This window comes from Pseudophryne corroboree, chromosome 3 (assembly GCF_028390025.1).
Source record: "Pseudophryne corroboree isolate aPseCor3 chromosome 3, aPseCor3.hap2, whole genome shotgun sequence".
Classification (NCBI taxonomy): domain Eukaryota; kingdom Metazoa; phylum Chordata; class Amphibia; order Anura; family Myobatrachidae; genus Pseudophryne; species Pseudophryne corroboree.
The window spans coordinates 110,413,355-110,429,073 of record NC_086446.1 but is presented as its reverse complement, the minus strand read 5'-3'; the positions used below and the strand labels follow the sequence as shown (position 1 = coordinate 110,429,073).

General features: G+C 47.3%; 1 protein-coding gene across 1 annotated transcript in view; it reads right to left on the bottom strand.

Annotated features, from left to right (window-relative positions):
• Nucleotides 1–625: 625 nt before the first annotated feature.
• LOC135057521 (membrane-spanning 4-domains subfamily A member 4A-like) overlaps nt 626–15,719 on the bottom strand; it is a 110,065-nt gene continuing 94,971 nt past the window's right edge. The window contains exon 7 of the mRNA XM_063963377.1: nt 626–840. Coding sequence (XP_063819447.1) covers nt 748–840 — 93 coding nt within the window. The 3' untranslated portion in view covers nt 626–747. The remainder of the gene's footprint in view (nt 841–15,719) is intronic.

Sequence of the window (15,719 nt, the reverse complement as noted above, 5' to 3'; positions counted from 1 at the left end):
AAAAATATAAATTTTTTAAAATATATTTATATATTTTTTTTGTGCTATATACAAAGTATTTTTCATCTTTTTGTTGAAATTTTGAGATTAAATTTTAAGTACATTTTGTTGAAAAAACGACATTGGAAGACACTATCTTGTACAAAATTCTGATTTTTATATTCATCACTATCTTTGTGAACTGTTTAGCTACTTACAAAACACTCACATTTATATGAAACCAAAATATGTCAAAACTCCTAAATACTCTTTAGCTGCTCTAAAGAAGTTAAACGTTATACTAGACATATTACTTTGTGAGAATCCCTGGGTAATTCAGGAGACAGTGAATGTAGGGCCTGATCCATGTTTGTAAGTAAAACAAAAAAGCAAGCAATTGGGCATAACCATGTTGCACTGCAGGTGGGGCAGATGTAGCATGTGCAGAGAGAGTTAGATTTTGGCGGGGTCTGTTCAAACTGAAATCTAAATTGCAGTGTAAAAATAAAGCAGCCAGTATTTACTCTGCACAGAAACAAGATAACCCACCCAAATCTAACTCTCTCTGCACATGTTATATCTGCCCCCCCACCCCCCTGCAGTGAGACATGGTTATGCCCAGTTGCTTTCTTTTTTGCTTTACTTACAAACATGAATCAGGCTGAGTGCATTCTCATAAATATTTACTCAAACCAAAAAAACACTGCCTTTATTGTGTGAAGGTAACAAGGGAACTTTCACAATATGGTATACAAACATAACATAAAATTAATACATAACATTGTCATATTCAACGGAAGATGTCGGTGATGGTGGTAATGGACCAGGGACTGTGGAAACATCCTTTTGCATCACAAACACCTGCAAAGAGAGACATAAAATACAAAAATAAGCATACATTATGTTCATTGCATTGGCAATTAATGATGTCATAATTTAAAAAAAATTGTTACATTAAAATGAATTTGGCTTATGCCTTTAAAAAGTACCTTACATATGTAAATATTATTCATTTACACCACATTTAAAAAAAAAAGTGTGCAGACATGTCCAGCTCTCACAGAGGTATGCATTTAAAATACCGACCATCGGGATCCTGGTGGCCGCAATACCGCCGCCGAAATCCCGACAGGGGTACAGTACCGCCGCCGGAATACCAGCGAGGTAGGTGATTCTCCCTCTATGGGTTTCCCCGACAAAGGGCCTCGATGCGCTCGCCCCGCTACAGGCATTGTGGCGGACGGGATGCCGCTGTCGGTATAGTGACAGCCGGCATTCCGTACCCTGGGATCCCAATTCGATCCCATCACAGACAATGCTCATGTACCACAGTGAAAAAGACTAAATTATATAAGTCAGAGGTAGACGGGAGGGAGGAGTCATCCAGAGTCTTATGATATACACCTTGACTAGCATATATAGGTTGTTAACCTACAGTATATATGAAATGCAATAGTTCTTTAAAATAAAGCCGTAATATACATGTTCCATGGTTAAGCAAGAGAAGATGCCCCATGGGTATACTATGATTGGCCGGCTGTCGGGATCCCAGCACCCAGCACACCGGCTACGGGATCCCGACCGGCGGAATGCCGGCAGCGGGTGAGCACAAAAGAGCCCCTTACGAAAAGACGCAACGTGCGCCCAGCTATTTATACTCCCTCCAGGGGTGTCATGGACACCCCATGAGTGAGAATAGTTGTCGGTATACCGGTTGTCGGGATCCCAGCGCCGGTATGCTGAGCGCCAGGATCCTGACAGCAAGTATATCGAGTACCTCCCCCCGTTTGTATTATGCAATTAGTAATGGCTGACCAAAATAAGTAGAATGTTGGGAAAATCCACACCAGATGCTTAAAAATACACCATACTATAGGAATGTCACACTTTGCACTTTTTGTGGTAGCCCCAGAGGTAGTCCATGGCTTCCTGGCCAGTACTAATAAAGAAACACAAAGTTGAGACTACAGTAAGACAAACACCAATTAAAATTGCAGGTGCATATAATGGAAGTAAGGCTTAGCGGGTGTAGTACGGTATGCCGGCGCTCGGGCTTCCGGCGACCAGCATACACGCGGCGGGAGCCCGACCGCCGGCATACCGACAGCGTGGCGAGCGCAAAGGAGCCCCTTGCGAGCTCGCTGCGCTCGCCACGCTGCGGGCGCGGTGGCGCGTATTCTCCCTCCAGGGGGGTCGTGGACCCCCACGAGGGAGAATAGCTGTCGGTATGCCGGGTGTCAAGATTCTGGCGCCGGTATACTGTGCGCCGGGATCCCGACATTCGGCATACAGAAGACCACCCAGGCTTAGCTAGTGCAGCAAGGATTCCTGATGTCAGTAGGGAAAACACATTCCTTTAGTTGGACAGCCAAATAGTAGAACCACACGTCAGGCAAGGTTGTAAGGTGAAAATAGCACCACTACCAAACCAAGGATGGCAAAGTGATGTGGTGGCATCATCAGAAGGCCCATTCAAAAACAAAAACATGCCTACCTCTTGTGTGATGTCACAAAGGAGTCATTTGGAAAACAAACTCAGTAAAAGCCAAACACATAAAAATTACACATTTAGAAATTGAATGTTTTGATATCACTGTCCTGATGTTTTCTAATTTTAAGAATACAGTACAAAACCGTGCCATTTATTATTTGCAATAAAAACACATACTGTAAAACAACTAGAAAAAAGAATTTCTGCTGCGGGGTACACTGGGCTCCACAGGGAATGACATTGGGGGTGTAGAGTAGGATCTTGATCCGAGGCACCAACATGCGAAAAGCTCTGACTGTTCCCAGAATGCATACCAGAACCGCCTCCTCTATAACCCCGCCTCCGTGCACAGGAGCTCAGTTTTGTAGTTGGTGACATGCATTGCAGCCATACAACGGGTGGGCTGCTGGAGCAGCCCTCAGAAGAGCTTTTTTAAAGTGAAAAATGAAGACTTCAAGGGCTGCAGCAGAGACACTGTGAGTGTTAGATGTCAGTCAGACATCTCCAGCTGCAGCTCCATCACCTCCCCCAGGGCGCTGTATACTCCCGCGCCCTGGTTGCCGGGTACTTACAGCGGAGGCTTCGGTTTGCGCCTGTCAGTCACACACCCCACCGCAGCTCTCCTGGATCGCATGGCCGCACTTAGGGAGGAGGTAAGGGGGTCCCCCAGACGGGACCCGGTGGAAATCGCAATCCAGCGCGGCCGGTCGGAGGCGGGCCGCGCGCGCTGGCGTGGACACTGTGGCAGTACAGGGACCCCACTAGACCACCAGGGCAAGGGCATAGGTCGGTTTTATTAAAAACCGTTTGCTATGAAGCCCCGCAGTACCCGGTGGTGAAGTCCAGCAAAGGGATAAGGCTTTGACCTGTAGCCCCAGCCCCAGGGCGCCATTTAGAGTAAATGTTCCCGCCCTGGAGCTGCATATCTCTCTCTCCCTCACTCCCTGTCAGCGTTTGGGCACCATTAGGACAAGTTGAGCTGATCCTGGGATTATTTGGGCAAATCCTCCTCTGAAAAGCCGCCTGCATGTCAGCGCTGTGCATTTTACAGGACACTTAAATATTCTACATGTCTGCTGACAGTGTTAGTTAAGAAACAGTGCATTTAGTCAGGGTTATTTAGTACAAGTACCCTGTGATATACATCCAGTCTTTACTGTGCATTGATATATCTATTAAGTGTATACCTATACTTAGTATTACTATGTATCGCTAGTCCAGTGCAGTTTAATTGCATGTCATAATTTCTGCATTGTACAATGTGACTCTGTGTGTGTGCATTTAGCTGCTGTGTGACCTCCATTTCCTGTTTCTCACTCAGATTGCTATCCCTATATTCTGTAACCTGAGGGAGCTAAGTGCTTCAGGGATATTATTAATATAGGTGTTTCACAAGATATACTTATTGTGTATTTTTCTTTGTGATTTTTATTCACCATATACCACTGGAACACTCTGTTTGTGATTATACACTGCACAGGGGGTTCTTGTCAGGTGTACTGCTGATATTGTACTTGGTTGTCTTGCATGAGCTTTCAGATATGTCAGCTACAAGGGGCGACGGAGCTGGGGCTGATCCCACATTGAGTGGTGGTGACGCTGCAGACACGTTTGAGTAGAATATAGCAGCTGAGGGTTCAGGTTCTGGGGGTTCCTTGCCCACCAGTGGGACCGTAGCAACGGGGGTTCAAGATGACCCACCTTGGGCTACTTTCTCCACGTTATTGAATACTCTGGTAACTAGACTTGCGCTCCATATGGGACCTCCTGTACCGGTACAACCGCTTATGGTCCCTGCGGTTAATCCGTCGTGGGCAGATCAACTGTCCACTCAGTTACAGCAATTGAACCAAATCACTGACTAAACAGAAGTCTAACCCTCGCCCGCCTGAGACCAAGGGGTCCTCTAAGCGGGCCATTACTTCCTCACAATCCACTAACGTCCCAGACACCTCGTCTGATGAGGAGGGCGTATATACTGACCCCACAGACACTGATTCTAATGCTTCTGATGGGGAATCTGTTTCACAAATGGATGTTCCTGAATTGTTGTAGGCAATCAGGTAATTCTTCAAATTACTGATGACCCAGAGCGTGATACTGGACAGATTTAAACGTCAGAAAGTGGTTAAACAAGTTTTACCTCACTCTGACCATTTGGTTGACATACGTCAGGAATCCTGGGAAAATCCAGGAAAGAAATTCACGCCTCACAAGAAGATGCTGGCTCACTATCCCCTCGTGTCGGAGCTAAGTAAAAATTGGGAGACACCCCCGCCAGTGGATTCGCAAGTGGCGCAGCTGGTGTTATCCTCAGCTATGCCTGTAACTACCGTCACGTCTCTGAAAGAACCGACAGATAAGCATGTGGAGGGTTGTTTAAAGGTGATTACACCTTAGCTGGTGCTGCGCATAGGCCCACCATTGCAGCGACTTGGGCTGCAGAGGCTATTGAAGCGTGGGCTCAGGAGTTGGAAGCTGAGCTGCCTTCCAAAGCTTCTGATCATGCTAGACAATGTCTGCCATATATTGTCACAGCTTCTCATTACATTAAAGAGGCAGCTTCTGATGCCGGTATTCTGGCGGCCAAGGCTTCTACTACGTCCATTTTGGCTCGCCGGATTCTCCGGTTGCGGTCCTGGTCTGTGGATCTGGACTCTAAGAAAACCCTGAAGGTGCTCCCTTTTAAGGGAGACATTCTTTTCGGAGAAGACCTCAACAAGATAATGGCTGACTTAGCTTCTGCTAAAACAGCATGTCTACCTAGTACTGCTCCTTCGGTATCGAAGGCTAAGAATACTTCCTTTCGCTCCTTTCATCCTTCAGGGAAAGCAAAGGGTCAGGCGTACCCGAAACAGGTTCGCACTTCCAAACCCAATAAGCCCAAACCTAAACGGGCCTGGACTGCCTGTCAGCCTGCTTCCACAACTGACAAGCCTGCTGCATGAGGGGGCGGGCCTCCCTCTGGGGGATCCCAGGGTGGGGGGCCGATTTCTAGGGTTTACCCAGGAATGGTTGAAGCCCACTTCAGATTCCTGAGTAAGGGAAGTCGTCATTCGAGGGTACGCCATATCCTTCAAAAATTGCCCCCCTCATTGATTTTGCTTGACAGACGTCCTTTCGGATTCGGTGAAGGCAAAGACTCTTCATTCTGTGGTACAGTCCCTCCTGGACACAGGAGTGGTAGTACAGGTGCCCCTGGCTCAGAGAGGCAGGGGGTACTATTCACCGCTGTTCTTAGTACCGAAACCGAATGGGTCATCTCGGTCCATTCTCAACCTCAAGTCCTTGAACAAATTTGTGAGGGTCTCCTAGTTTTGTATGGAAACTCTTCGCTCTATTGTTCTGGCCTTGGAACCTGGGGATTATATGGTCTCCCTGGATATACAGGATGCTTACCTGCATATGCCCAGTGCAACGTCGCATCAGCAGTACCTAAGGATTGTGGTTGGCAACCTCCATTATCAATTTCGGGCATTATCTTTTGGTGTGACCACGGCTCTGCGGGTCTTCACCAAGGTCATTGCGGTAATGAAGGCTGTGTTCCGCAATTCCATGGAACTTTCAGCTGCCATACATGTTCCCTCCGGTGTCACTCCTGCCCAGAGTACTAAGGAAGTTCAAGTAAGAAGGAGGAATCCTACTTCTGATCGCTCCCGCGTGGCCCAGACTGCATTGGTTCTTAGACCTTTAGGGTCTCGCGATAGAGCGTCCCCTTCTACTTCTGCAGCACCCAGATCTCCTCGTTCAGGGCCCCTGTGTTTATCAGGATTTATCCCGGTAGGCTTTGACCACGTGGTTCTTAAAGCTTCCGTCTTGAGGGCCAAGGGATTTTCTGAGGCGGTCATTCAAACCATGTTAAAGGCCCGGAAATCGGCTTCTACTCGGATTTATCATAGGATCTGGAATTCTTACTTTGCTTGGAGCGCCACTAATAATCATGATGCTTACAAGTTTAGTACTGCCAAACTTTTGGCCTTTCTACAACAAGGCCTGGACTTGGGCCTTCGTCTGGCCTCCATCAAGGTTCATATTTCTGCCTTGTCGGTTTCGTTTCAGAGAAAAGTTGCAACTTTACCTGATGTTCATACGTTCACTCAGGGTGTGTTGCGGATTCAACCTCCTTATGTCCCGCCTGTGGCTCCTTGGGACTTGTCAGTGGATCTGGAGGCGTTGCAAGGGTCTCCATTTGAGCCTCTTGAATCTGCAGACCTTAAGTGGCTTTCTCTTAAGGTATTGTTTCTGCTGGCTATTGCCTCTGCTAGACGGGTGTCGGATCTGGGTGCCTTGTCTTGTAGATCCCCACATCTGATTTTTCACTGTGACCAGGCGGTTCTTAGAACACATCCCGGGTATTTACCTAAGGTGGTGTCTTCTTTCCACCTTAATCAGGAGATCGTGGTTTCGGCCTTTGCCTTCCCTGAATTGTCTTCCAAAGAGCGGTCTTTGGATGTGGTATGGGCTCTCAGTATCTATGTGAAGAGAACTGCATCCCTTCCGAAGTCTGATTCTCTCTTTGTACTGTTTGGTTTTCACAAACGTGGCTGGCCTGCTCACAAGCAGACCCTGGCCAGATGGATTAGAATGGTGATTGCATATGCTTATGTACAGGCTGGCCTTCCAGCTCCTGCTACCATCAAGGCCCATTCTACTTGGTCTGTTGGAACTTCTTGGGCGGCCCCGTCGTGGTGCGAACCTTGAACAATTGTGCAAAGCGGCTACGTGGTCCTCAGTGAACACGTTCATATACTTCCGCCTCAGATGCTTCCTTTGGATGCCGAGTTCTTGTGCCTGCTACAGTGCGTCCCCTCCCATAAGCAACTGCTTTAGGACATCCCCAATGTCATTCCCTGTGGAGCCCAGTGTACCCCGCAGCAGAAAACGAGATTTATGGTAAGAACTTACCGTTGTTAAATCTCTTTCTGCGAGGTACACTGGGCTCCACAGGGCACCCACCCTTACGCACTTAGCTTCTTTGGGTTGGTATGGCATTAGCCGCTGACACTTTCTCCTGTCGTGAGAATGTGGTGTATGTGGCTACTAACGGTTGTCGTCTCTTTTACCTGCTACTGCATTGGACTGGTTAACAAAAACTGAGCTCCTGTGCATGGAGGCGGGGTTATAGAGGAGGAGGCGCTATGCATTCTGGAAACAGTCAAAGCTTTTAGCCTGTTGGTGCTTCGGATCAAGATCCTACTCTACACCCCCAATGTCATTCCCTGTGGAGCCCAGTGTACCTCGCAGAAAGAGGTTTAACAACGGTAAGTTCTTACCATAAATCTCGTTTTTTTTGCACTAAGATATGGTTCTGACTGGCAGGGTAGCTCCAACTGTGCACTGTTTGAGTTATGGTGCCTGTTGAATTTCAAAAACAAACCATCTCTCCCCTTCTGAAACAGCTACTGAGGGGTATATTCACTAAAGTGCAGGTTTACGAAAGTGGAGAAGTTGCTCGTAGCAACCAATGAGATTTTTCTTATAATTTCTCTAACACCTTATAGAAGATAATAGCTAGAATCTGATTGGTTGCCCTTGGCGATTTCTCCACTTCTATTAACCCACACTTTAGTAAATACTGTATACCCCTTGGTATCACCTCCAGTTATCCACAGGTGGGGGGTGGGGGATGGGGGGGGGGGGGGGGGTCAAGCTATCAAATAAAGTTCCCAGCATCTGCAACTATAGCAAGTTGGCCAAATGCTGAGTAGGCTGATTTTAATAAGTACAGTTTATTTTAAAACAAAGCAGTTTACTGCTCCGAGATGCTTAAAAGGTTAGACGTTTTATTGTGGTAAATTATTTTTTTTTTTTTCATTTACCAACTAGTGGTTCTGCTGGTAGGACTTACAGAATTATAACATATGGACATTCCAAGATGGATTGAACATGAATGTTTATTAGTATTTGGAGTGTTCTTACAGACTTCCTGCTTTAACCTCCTTTGTGTACTGTTCATTTTCACCAGCTGCTATGTTTGCAAATAGGCACAACATCTTACTAGTGTTAACCTGGCACTTCCATGAAACATTGGCTCTATTTTGAATCTATTATTGTCTATCCCAATAAAGATTAAAACAAGGGCAGTGGTTACAGCATTATTTATAGGATTACTCAACCAATCTTTGGCCCAATATATAGAATCCTTTCTTTAGCCTTGTGTACAGAAGATGTTTGGCTTCCTCGAGGACACTAATGACATTTTTTTTCTCTCCTGCTAATATTATTTTGGTCACCTTCAATGTCACAAGCCTTTACCTGCCTATACCATGATTTGGGCATTTCCAAATTAAATTGCGATCGCATCGTTGGCAGCCATTAGCATGCTCGACGGCCTTGCCCTGTGCTGGGCAACCCCCAGCATGCGATTGTCAGCAGTTGCAGTTTTACTAAATTAGCAAAACTGCAACTGATGCTGAGTAAAGTCCAATAATAATTATATCTATGCTAATGCTATTATCAGCGCCTCCTCTGGTGTACAGCCCTGAGTCTGAATGTGGAAAGGCTGTGACGCCCACTTTGAGTTGCAGTCATCATCAAATAGCCAATTAGCTTTCTTCATTATGGCTAAAATAATCATTGGCCACTAGCTAGTCCTACACAAGTCCTCATGCAAGGACAGTGGCTCCGAGAAGGGGGGGGGGGATTACACTTTACCCGTGCCTATTGGAGGGGCCCAGAGGGGGCCCAGAACCCCCGGTGCCCTCCCCCTTTCCCACAGCTGCCAGCTGCACGTCGGGGGAGAGAGGACTGGCCACTGCTGCAGCAGCCTCGCTCCCAGCCCAGCATGCAGCACGGGGAGATAGGCAGCTGCAGCAATGGCCAGTCCTCTCTTCCTGTATGATTAAAAGGGAAGCGATCGCACCCTCCTGCCGCTGCCCACCACTCACCGGTTCTGACACCAGCATACACTCCCCCCAGGCTGCACACAAGTTCTGTGTTTCACTATTTGGAACTGACAGTGGTCTGGCAGTGCCTCCTCTTATTGGCCATGCCCCCTATCATTACTGGGGCCCGGCAAAGCCGTTGGTGCCCCTGTGCAAGGACAGTGATGGGTTATCAGTGCATGCTGACAGTTATAGCTCACAAGTGCATGCACTACATTTTCACATTATGGTGCAATTCAATTAGGGGAGGGTGAGTTGTCATTGCAACAGTGTAAAAATAAGATTTTAAACCTACCGGTAAATCTATTTCTCCTAGTCCGTAGAGGATGCTGGGGACTCCGTAAGGACCATGGGGTATAGACGGGCTCCGCAGGAGATAGGGCACCTAAAAAGAACTTTGACTATGGGTGTGCACTGACTCCTCCCTCTATGCCCCTCCTCCAGACCTCAGTTAGAGAACTGTGCCCAGAGGAGATGGACAATGCAAGGCAGGATTTAGAAATCCAAGGGCAAGATTCATACCAGCCCACACCAATCATACCATGTAACCTGGATCATACATAACCAGTTAACCGTATGAACAACAACAGTAACGGTCCAAGACCGATTTCAACTGTAACATAACCCTTATGTAAGCAACAACTATATACAAGTCTTGCAGAGATTCCGCACTGGGACGGGCGCCCAGCATCCTCTACGGACTAGGAGAAATAGATTTACCGGTAGGTTTAAAATCTTATTTTCTCTTACGTCCTAGAGGATGCTGGGGACTCCGTAAGGACCATGGGGTTTATACCAAAGCATCCAATCGGGCGGGAGAGTGCGTATGACTCTGCAGCACCGACTGAGCAAACGCTAGGTCCTCATCAGCCAGGGTATCAAACTTGTAAAATTTAGCAAAAGTGTTTGACCCCGACCAAGTCGCTGCTCGGCAAAGTTGTAATGCCGAGACGCCTCGGGCAGCCGCCCAAGAAGAGCCCACCTTCCTAGTGGAATGGGCCTTAACCGAATTTGGTACCGGCAATCCAGCCGTAGAGTGAGCCTGCTGAATCGTATTACAGATCCAGCGAGCAATAGTCTGCTTCGAAGCAGGTGCGCCAATCTTATTGGCCGCATACAGGACAAACAGAGCCTCTGTTTTCCTAATTCTAGCCGTCCTGGCTACATAAATCTTTAAGGCCCTGACTACGTCCAAGGATCTGGAATCCTCCAGGTCACTTGTAGACACAGGCACCACAATAGGTTAATTCACATGGAATGAAGAAACCACCTTAGGCAAAAATTGCGGACGTGTCCTCAATTCAGCTCGATCCACATGAAAAATCAAGTAGGGGCTTTTGTGTGACAAAGCAGCCAATTCTGATACTCGCCTTGCTGATGCCAAGGCCAACAACATGACCACCTTCCAAGTAAGAAATTTCAACTCAACCTTGTTAAGCGGTTCAAACCAGTGTGATTTTAGGAACTGCAACACCACGTTGATGTCCCACGGTGCCACTGGAGGCTCAAAAGGAGGCTGGATGTGTAGCACTCCCTTTACAAACGTCTGGACTTCTGGAAGAGAAGCCAATTCCTTCTGAAAGAAAATCGAGAGGGCCAAAATCTGAACCTTAACAGAGCCTAATTTCAGGCCCATATCCACTCCTGTCTGTAGGAAGTGGAGAAAACGACCCAGATGAAAATATTCCGTAGGTGCATTCTTGGTCTCACACCAAGACACATACTTTCGCCAGATACGGTGATAATGCTTAACCGTCACCTCCTTCCTAACCTTTATTAAAGTAGGGATGACATCTTCCGGAATCCCCTTTTGCGCTAGGATTCGGCGTTCAACCGCCATGCCGTCAAACGTAACCGCGGTAAGTCCTGAAATACACAGGGCACCTGTTGCAACAGGTCTTCCCTCAGAGGAAGAGGCCAGGGATCTCCTGTGAGCATCTCTTGTAGATCTGAGTACCAGGCCCTTCGAGGCCAGTCTGGGACAACGAGTATCGTCTGTACTCTTCTTTGCCTTATGATCCTCAACACTTTTGTGATGAGAGGAAGAGGAGGAAACACGTAGACCGATTTGAACACCCACGGTGTTATCAGAGCGTCTACTGCCACTGCCTGAGGGTCCCGAGACCTGGCACAATACCTCCGAAGCTTTTTGTTGAGGCGTGACGCCATCATGTCTATTTGAAGAGTTCCCTAAAGACGTGTTATGTCTGCAAAGACTTCTTGATGAAGTCCCCACTCTCCTGGATGGAGATCGTGTCTGCTGAGGAAGTCTGCTTCCCAGTTGTCCACTCCCGGAATGAAGACAGCCGACAGGGCGCTTACATGATTTTCCGCCCAGCGAAGAATCCTGGTGGCTTCCGCCATCGCGACTCTGCTTCTTGTCCCGCCTTGGCGGTTCACATGAGCCACTGCTGTGACATTGTCTGATTGAATCAGAACCGGTAGGTTTCGAAGAAGACTCTCCGCTTGTCGAAGGCCGTTGTAAATGGCCCTGAGTTCCAACACATTGATGTGTAGACAGGACTCCTGGTCTGACCAAAGTCCCTGAAAATTTTTTCCCTGTGTGACCGCTCCCCATCCTCGGAGGCTCGCGTCCGTGGTAACCAGGATCCAGTCCTGAATTCCGAACCGGCGACCCTCCAGCAGGTGAGCACTTTGCAACCACCACAGGAGAGACACTCTGGCCCCTGCGGACAGAGTTATTTTCCGATGTAAGTGCAGATGGGACCCGGACCACTTGTCCAGAAGGTCCCATTGAAAAGTCCTTGCATGGAACCTTCCAAAGGGAATGGCCTCGTAGGCCGCCATCATTTTTCCCAGAACTCGAGTGCATTGGTGAACTGACACCCTTTTCAGTTTTAGCAGGTCTCTGACCATGTTCTGGATGTCCTGGGCTTTCTCTATTGGGAGGAAGACCTTCATTTGTTCCGTATCCAGTATCATACCTAGGAACGGTAGTCGAGTTGTCGGAATCAACTGTGACTTCGGTAGATTTAAAATCCAACCGTGTTGCTGGAGCACTCTCAGAGAGAGCGCCACACTGCTCAGCAATTTCTCCCTTGATCTCGCTTTTATCAGGAGATCGTCCAAGTATGGGATAATTGTGACTCCATGCTTGCGCAGGACCACCATCATTTCCGCCATTATCTTGGTGAAAATCCTCGGGGCCGTGGAAAGTCCAAACGGCAACGTCTGAAATTGGTAATGACAATCCTGTACAGCGAATCTCAGGTATTCCTGATGGGGGGCATATATGGGGACATGAAGGTACGCATCCTTTATGTCCAGAGACACCATAAACTCCCCCTCCTCCATGTTGGCTATTATCGCTCTGAGTGATTCCATTTTGAATTTGAATCTTTTTATGTACAGGTTTAGGGATTTCAGATTCAAAATAGTTCTGACCGAACCGTCCGGTTTCGGGACCACAAATAGGGTTGATTAGTAACCAATTCCCTGCTGGTGCAGGGGAACCTTGATTATCACTTGCTGTATACACAGCATTTGAATTGCAGCTAACACTACATCCCTTTCCGATGTGGAAGCTGGTAGGGCCGATTTGAAAAATCGGCGCGGGGGCACCTCCTCGAATTCCAGTTTGTACCCCTGGGAAACTATTTCCAACACCCAGGGATTCAGGTCTGATCTGACCCAGGTCTGACTGAAAAGTCGAAGAAGTGCCCCCACCGGTGCGGACTCCCTCAGGGGACCCTCAGCGTCTTGCTGTGGGTTTTGGAGCAGCCGGGGAGGACTTTTGGTCTTGGGCACCTGCCGAATCAGGTGCTCTTTTGCCTCTGCCCTTACCTCTGGCGAGGAGAGAGGATCCCCGACCTCTTCTGGACTTGTGCGACCGAAAGGACTGCATCTGATAGGGTGTTACTTTCTTTTGCTGTTGGGGAATATATGGTAAAAAATTTGATTTACCTGCTGTAGCTGTGGAAACCAGGTCCGTCAGTCCATCCCCAAACAATACCTCACCCTTATAGGGTAGTACTTCCATATGTTTTTTGGAATCCGCATCACCCGTCCATTGGCGAGTCCATAAGGATCTTCTCGCCGAGATAGACATGGCATTGGCCCTAGAAGCTAGCAGTCCAATGTCCCTTTGAGCATCCCTCATAAATAAGACTGCGTCTTTAATATGGGCTAGAGTTAAGAATATAGTATACTTATCCATATTATCAAATTGATCTGTCAGCTCATCTTTCCAAGCTGCAATTGCGCTACACACCCATGCCGACGCAATTGTCGGTCTTAGCACAGCACCCGTATGAGAATAAATACACTTTAAGGTAGTTTCTTGCCTGCGATCTGCAGGGTCCTTAAGGGCCGCTGTGTCAGGAGATGGTAGCGCCACTTTCTTGGACAAGCGCGTCAGGGCCTTGTCCACAGTGGGGGGTGATTCCCAAATCTCCCTGTCCTGCTTAGGGAAGGGGTATGCCATATAAATTCTTTTGGGGATCTGCGGTCTCTTTTCCGGAGTCTCCCAAGCTTTTCCAAAGAAATCATTTAATTCATGAGATGTGGGAAAATTAATAATCTGTTTCTTTTCCTTAAACATGTGTACCCTTGTGTCGGGGACCGAGGGTTCATCCTCAATATGCAACACATCCCTTATTGCCACAATCATACACTGAATGGTTTTAGTCACACTAGGGTGCAATTTTACTTCGTCATAGTCGACACTGGAATCAGAAACCGTGTCGGTAGTAGTGTCTTGTGTTAAGGGACGCTTTTGAGACCCCGACGGGCCCTGTGAGTCGGTCCAATCCGAGGATTGACCCCCTGATGTCCCCCCTAATTCAGCCTTATCAAGCCTTTTATGTAAAGATGCCACACTTGCATTCAACATATGCCACATGTCCATCCATTCCGGAGTCGGCATAACCGACGGGGACACACCACTCATTTGCTCCACCTCCTCCTTGGAGAAGCCTTCCGCTTCACACTAGAGATGAGCGGGTTCGGTTCCTCGGAATCCGAACCCCCCCGAACTTCACGCTTTTTACACGGGTCCGAGGCAGACTCGGATCTTTCCGCCTTGCTCGGCTAACCCGAGCGTGCCCGAACGTCATTATCCCGCTGTCGGATTCTCGCGAGGCTCGTATTCTATCGCGAGACTCGGATTCTATATAAGGAGCCGCGCGTCGCCGCCATTTTCACACGTGCATTGAGATTGATAGGGAGAGGACGTGGCTGGCGTCCTCTCCGTTTAGATAGAGAGTGAGACACTTGATTTACTGGAGCATTAGGAGTACTCAGAGAGTGCAGAGTTTTGCTGATAGTTATACTAGTGGTGACCACCAGTTTTATTTATTATTTAATATAATCCGTTCTCTGCCTGAAAAAAAACGATACACAGTCACATACCATATCTGTGCTCAGCCTCAGTGTGCTGCATGATAATATCATCTATGTATATCTGACTGTGCTGAGTAGTGCTCACTGCTCACACAGCTTAATTGTGGGGGAGACTGGGGAGCAGTTATAGCAGGAGTACATATTTAACAGTGCACACTTTTGCTGCCAGAGTGCCAGTGTGACTGACCAGCAGTGACCACCAGTATATTGTCTGCCTGAAAAAGTTAAACACTCGTGTGGTGTTTTTTTTTTTTATTCTATATATAAACGTATTCTGCTGACAGTGTCCAGCAGGTCCGTCATTCATTATATTTCTATCTTCTTCATACTAGTAGTTTAGGAGTCTGCAGTGCTGACAGTGTCCAGCAGGTCCGTCATTATACAATATATACCTGTCCTGCAGTAGTGATATATATATATTTTTTATATCATTATCATCCAGTCTATCTATACTAGCAGACGCAGTACGGTAGTCCACGGCTGTAGCTACCTCTGTGTCGGCAGTCGCTCGTCCATAATTGTATACCTACCTGTGGTGGTTTTTTTTTTTTCTATCTTCTTCATACTAGTAGTTTAGGAGTCTGCAGTGCTGACAGTGTCCAGCAGGTCCGTCATTATACAATATATACCTGTCCTGCAGTAGTGATATATATATATTTTTTATATCATTATCATCCAGTCTATCTATACTAGCAGACGCAGTACGGTAGTCCACGGCTGTAGCTACCTCTGTGTCGGCAGTCGCTCGTCCATAATTGTATACCTACCTGTGGTGGTTTTTTTTTTTTCTATCTTCTTCATACTAGTAGTTTAGGAGTCTGCAGTGCTGACAGTGTCCAGCAGGTCCGTCATTATACAATATATACCTGTCCTGCAGTAGTGATATATATATATATATTTTTTATATCATTATCATCCAGTCTATACTAGCAGACGCAGTACGGTAGTCCACGGCTGTAGCTACCTCTGTGTCGGCAGTCGCTCGTCCATAATTGTATACCTAC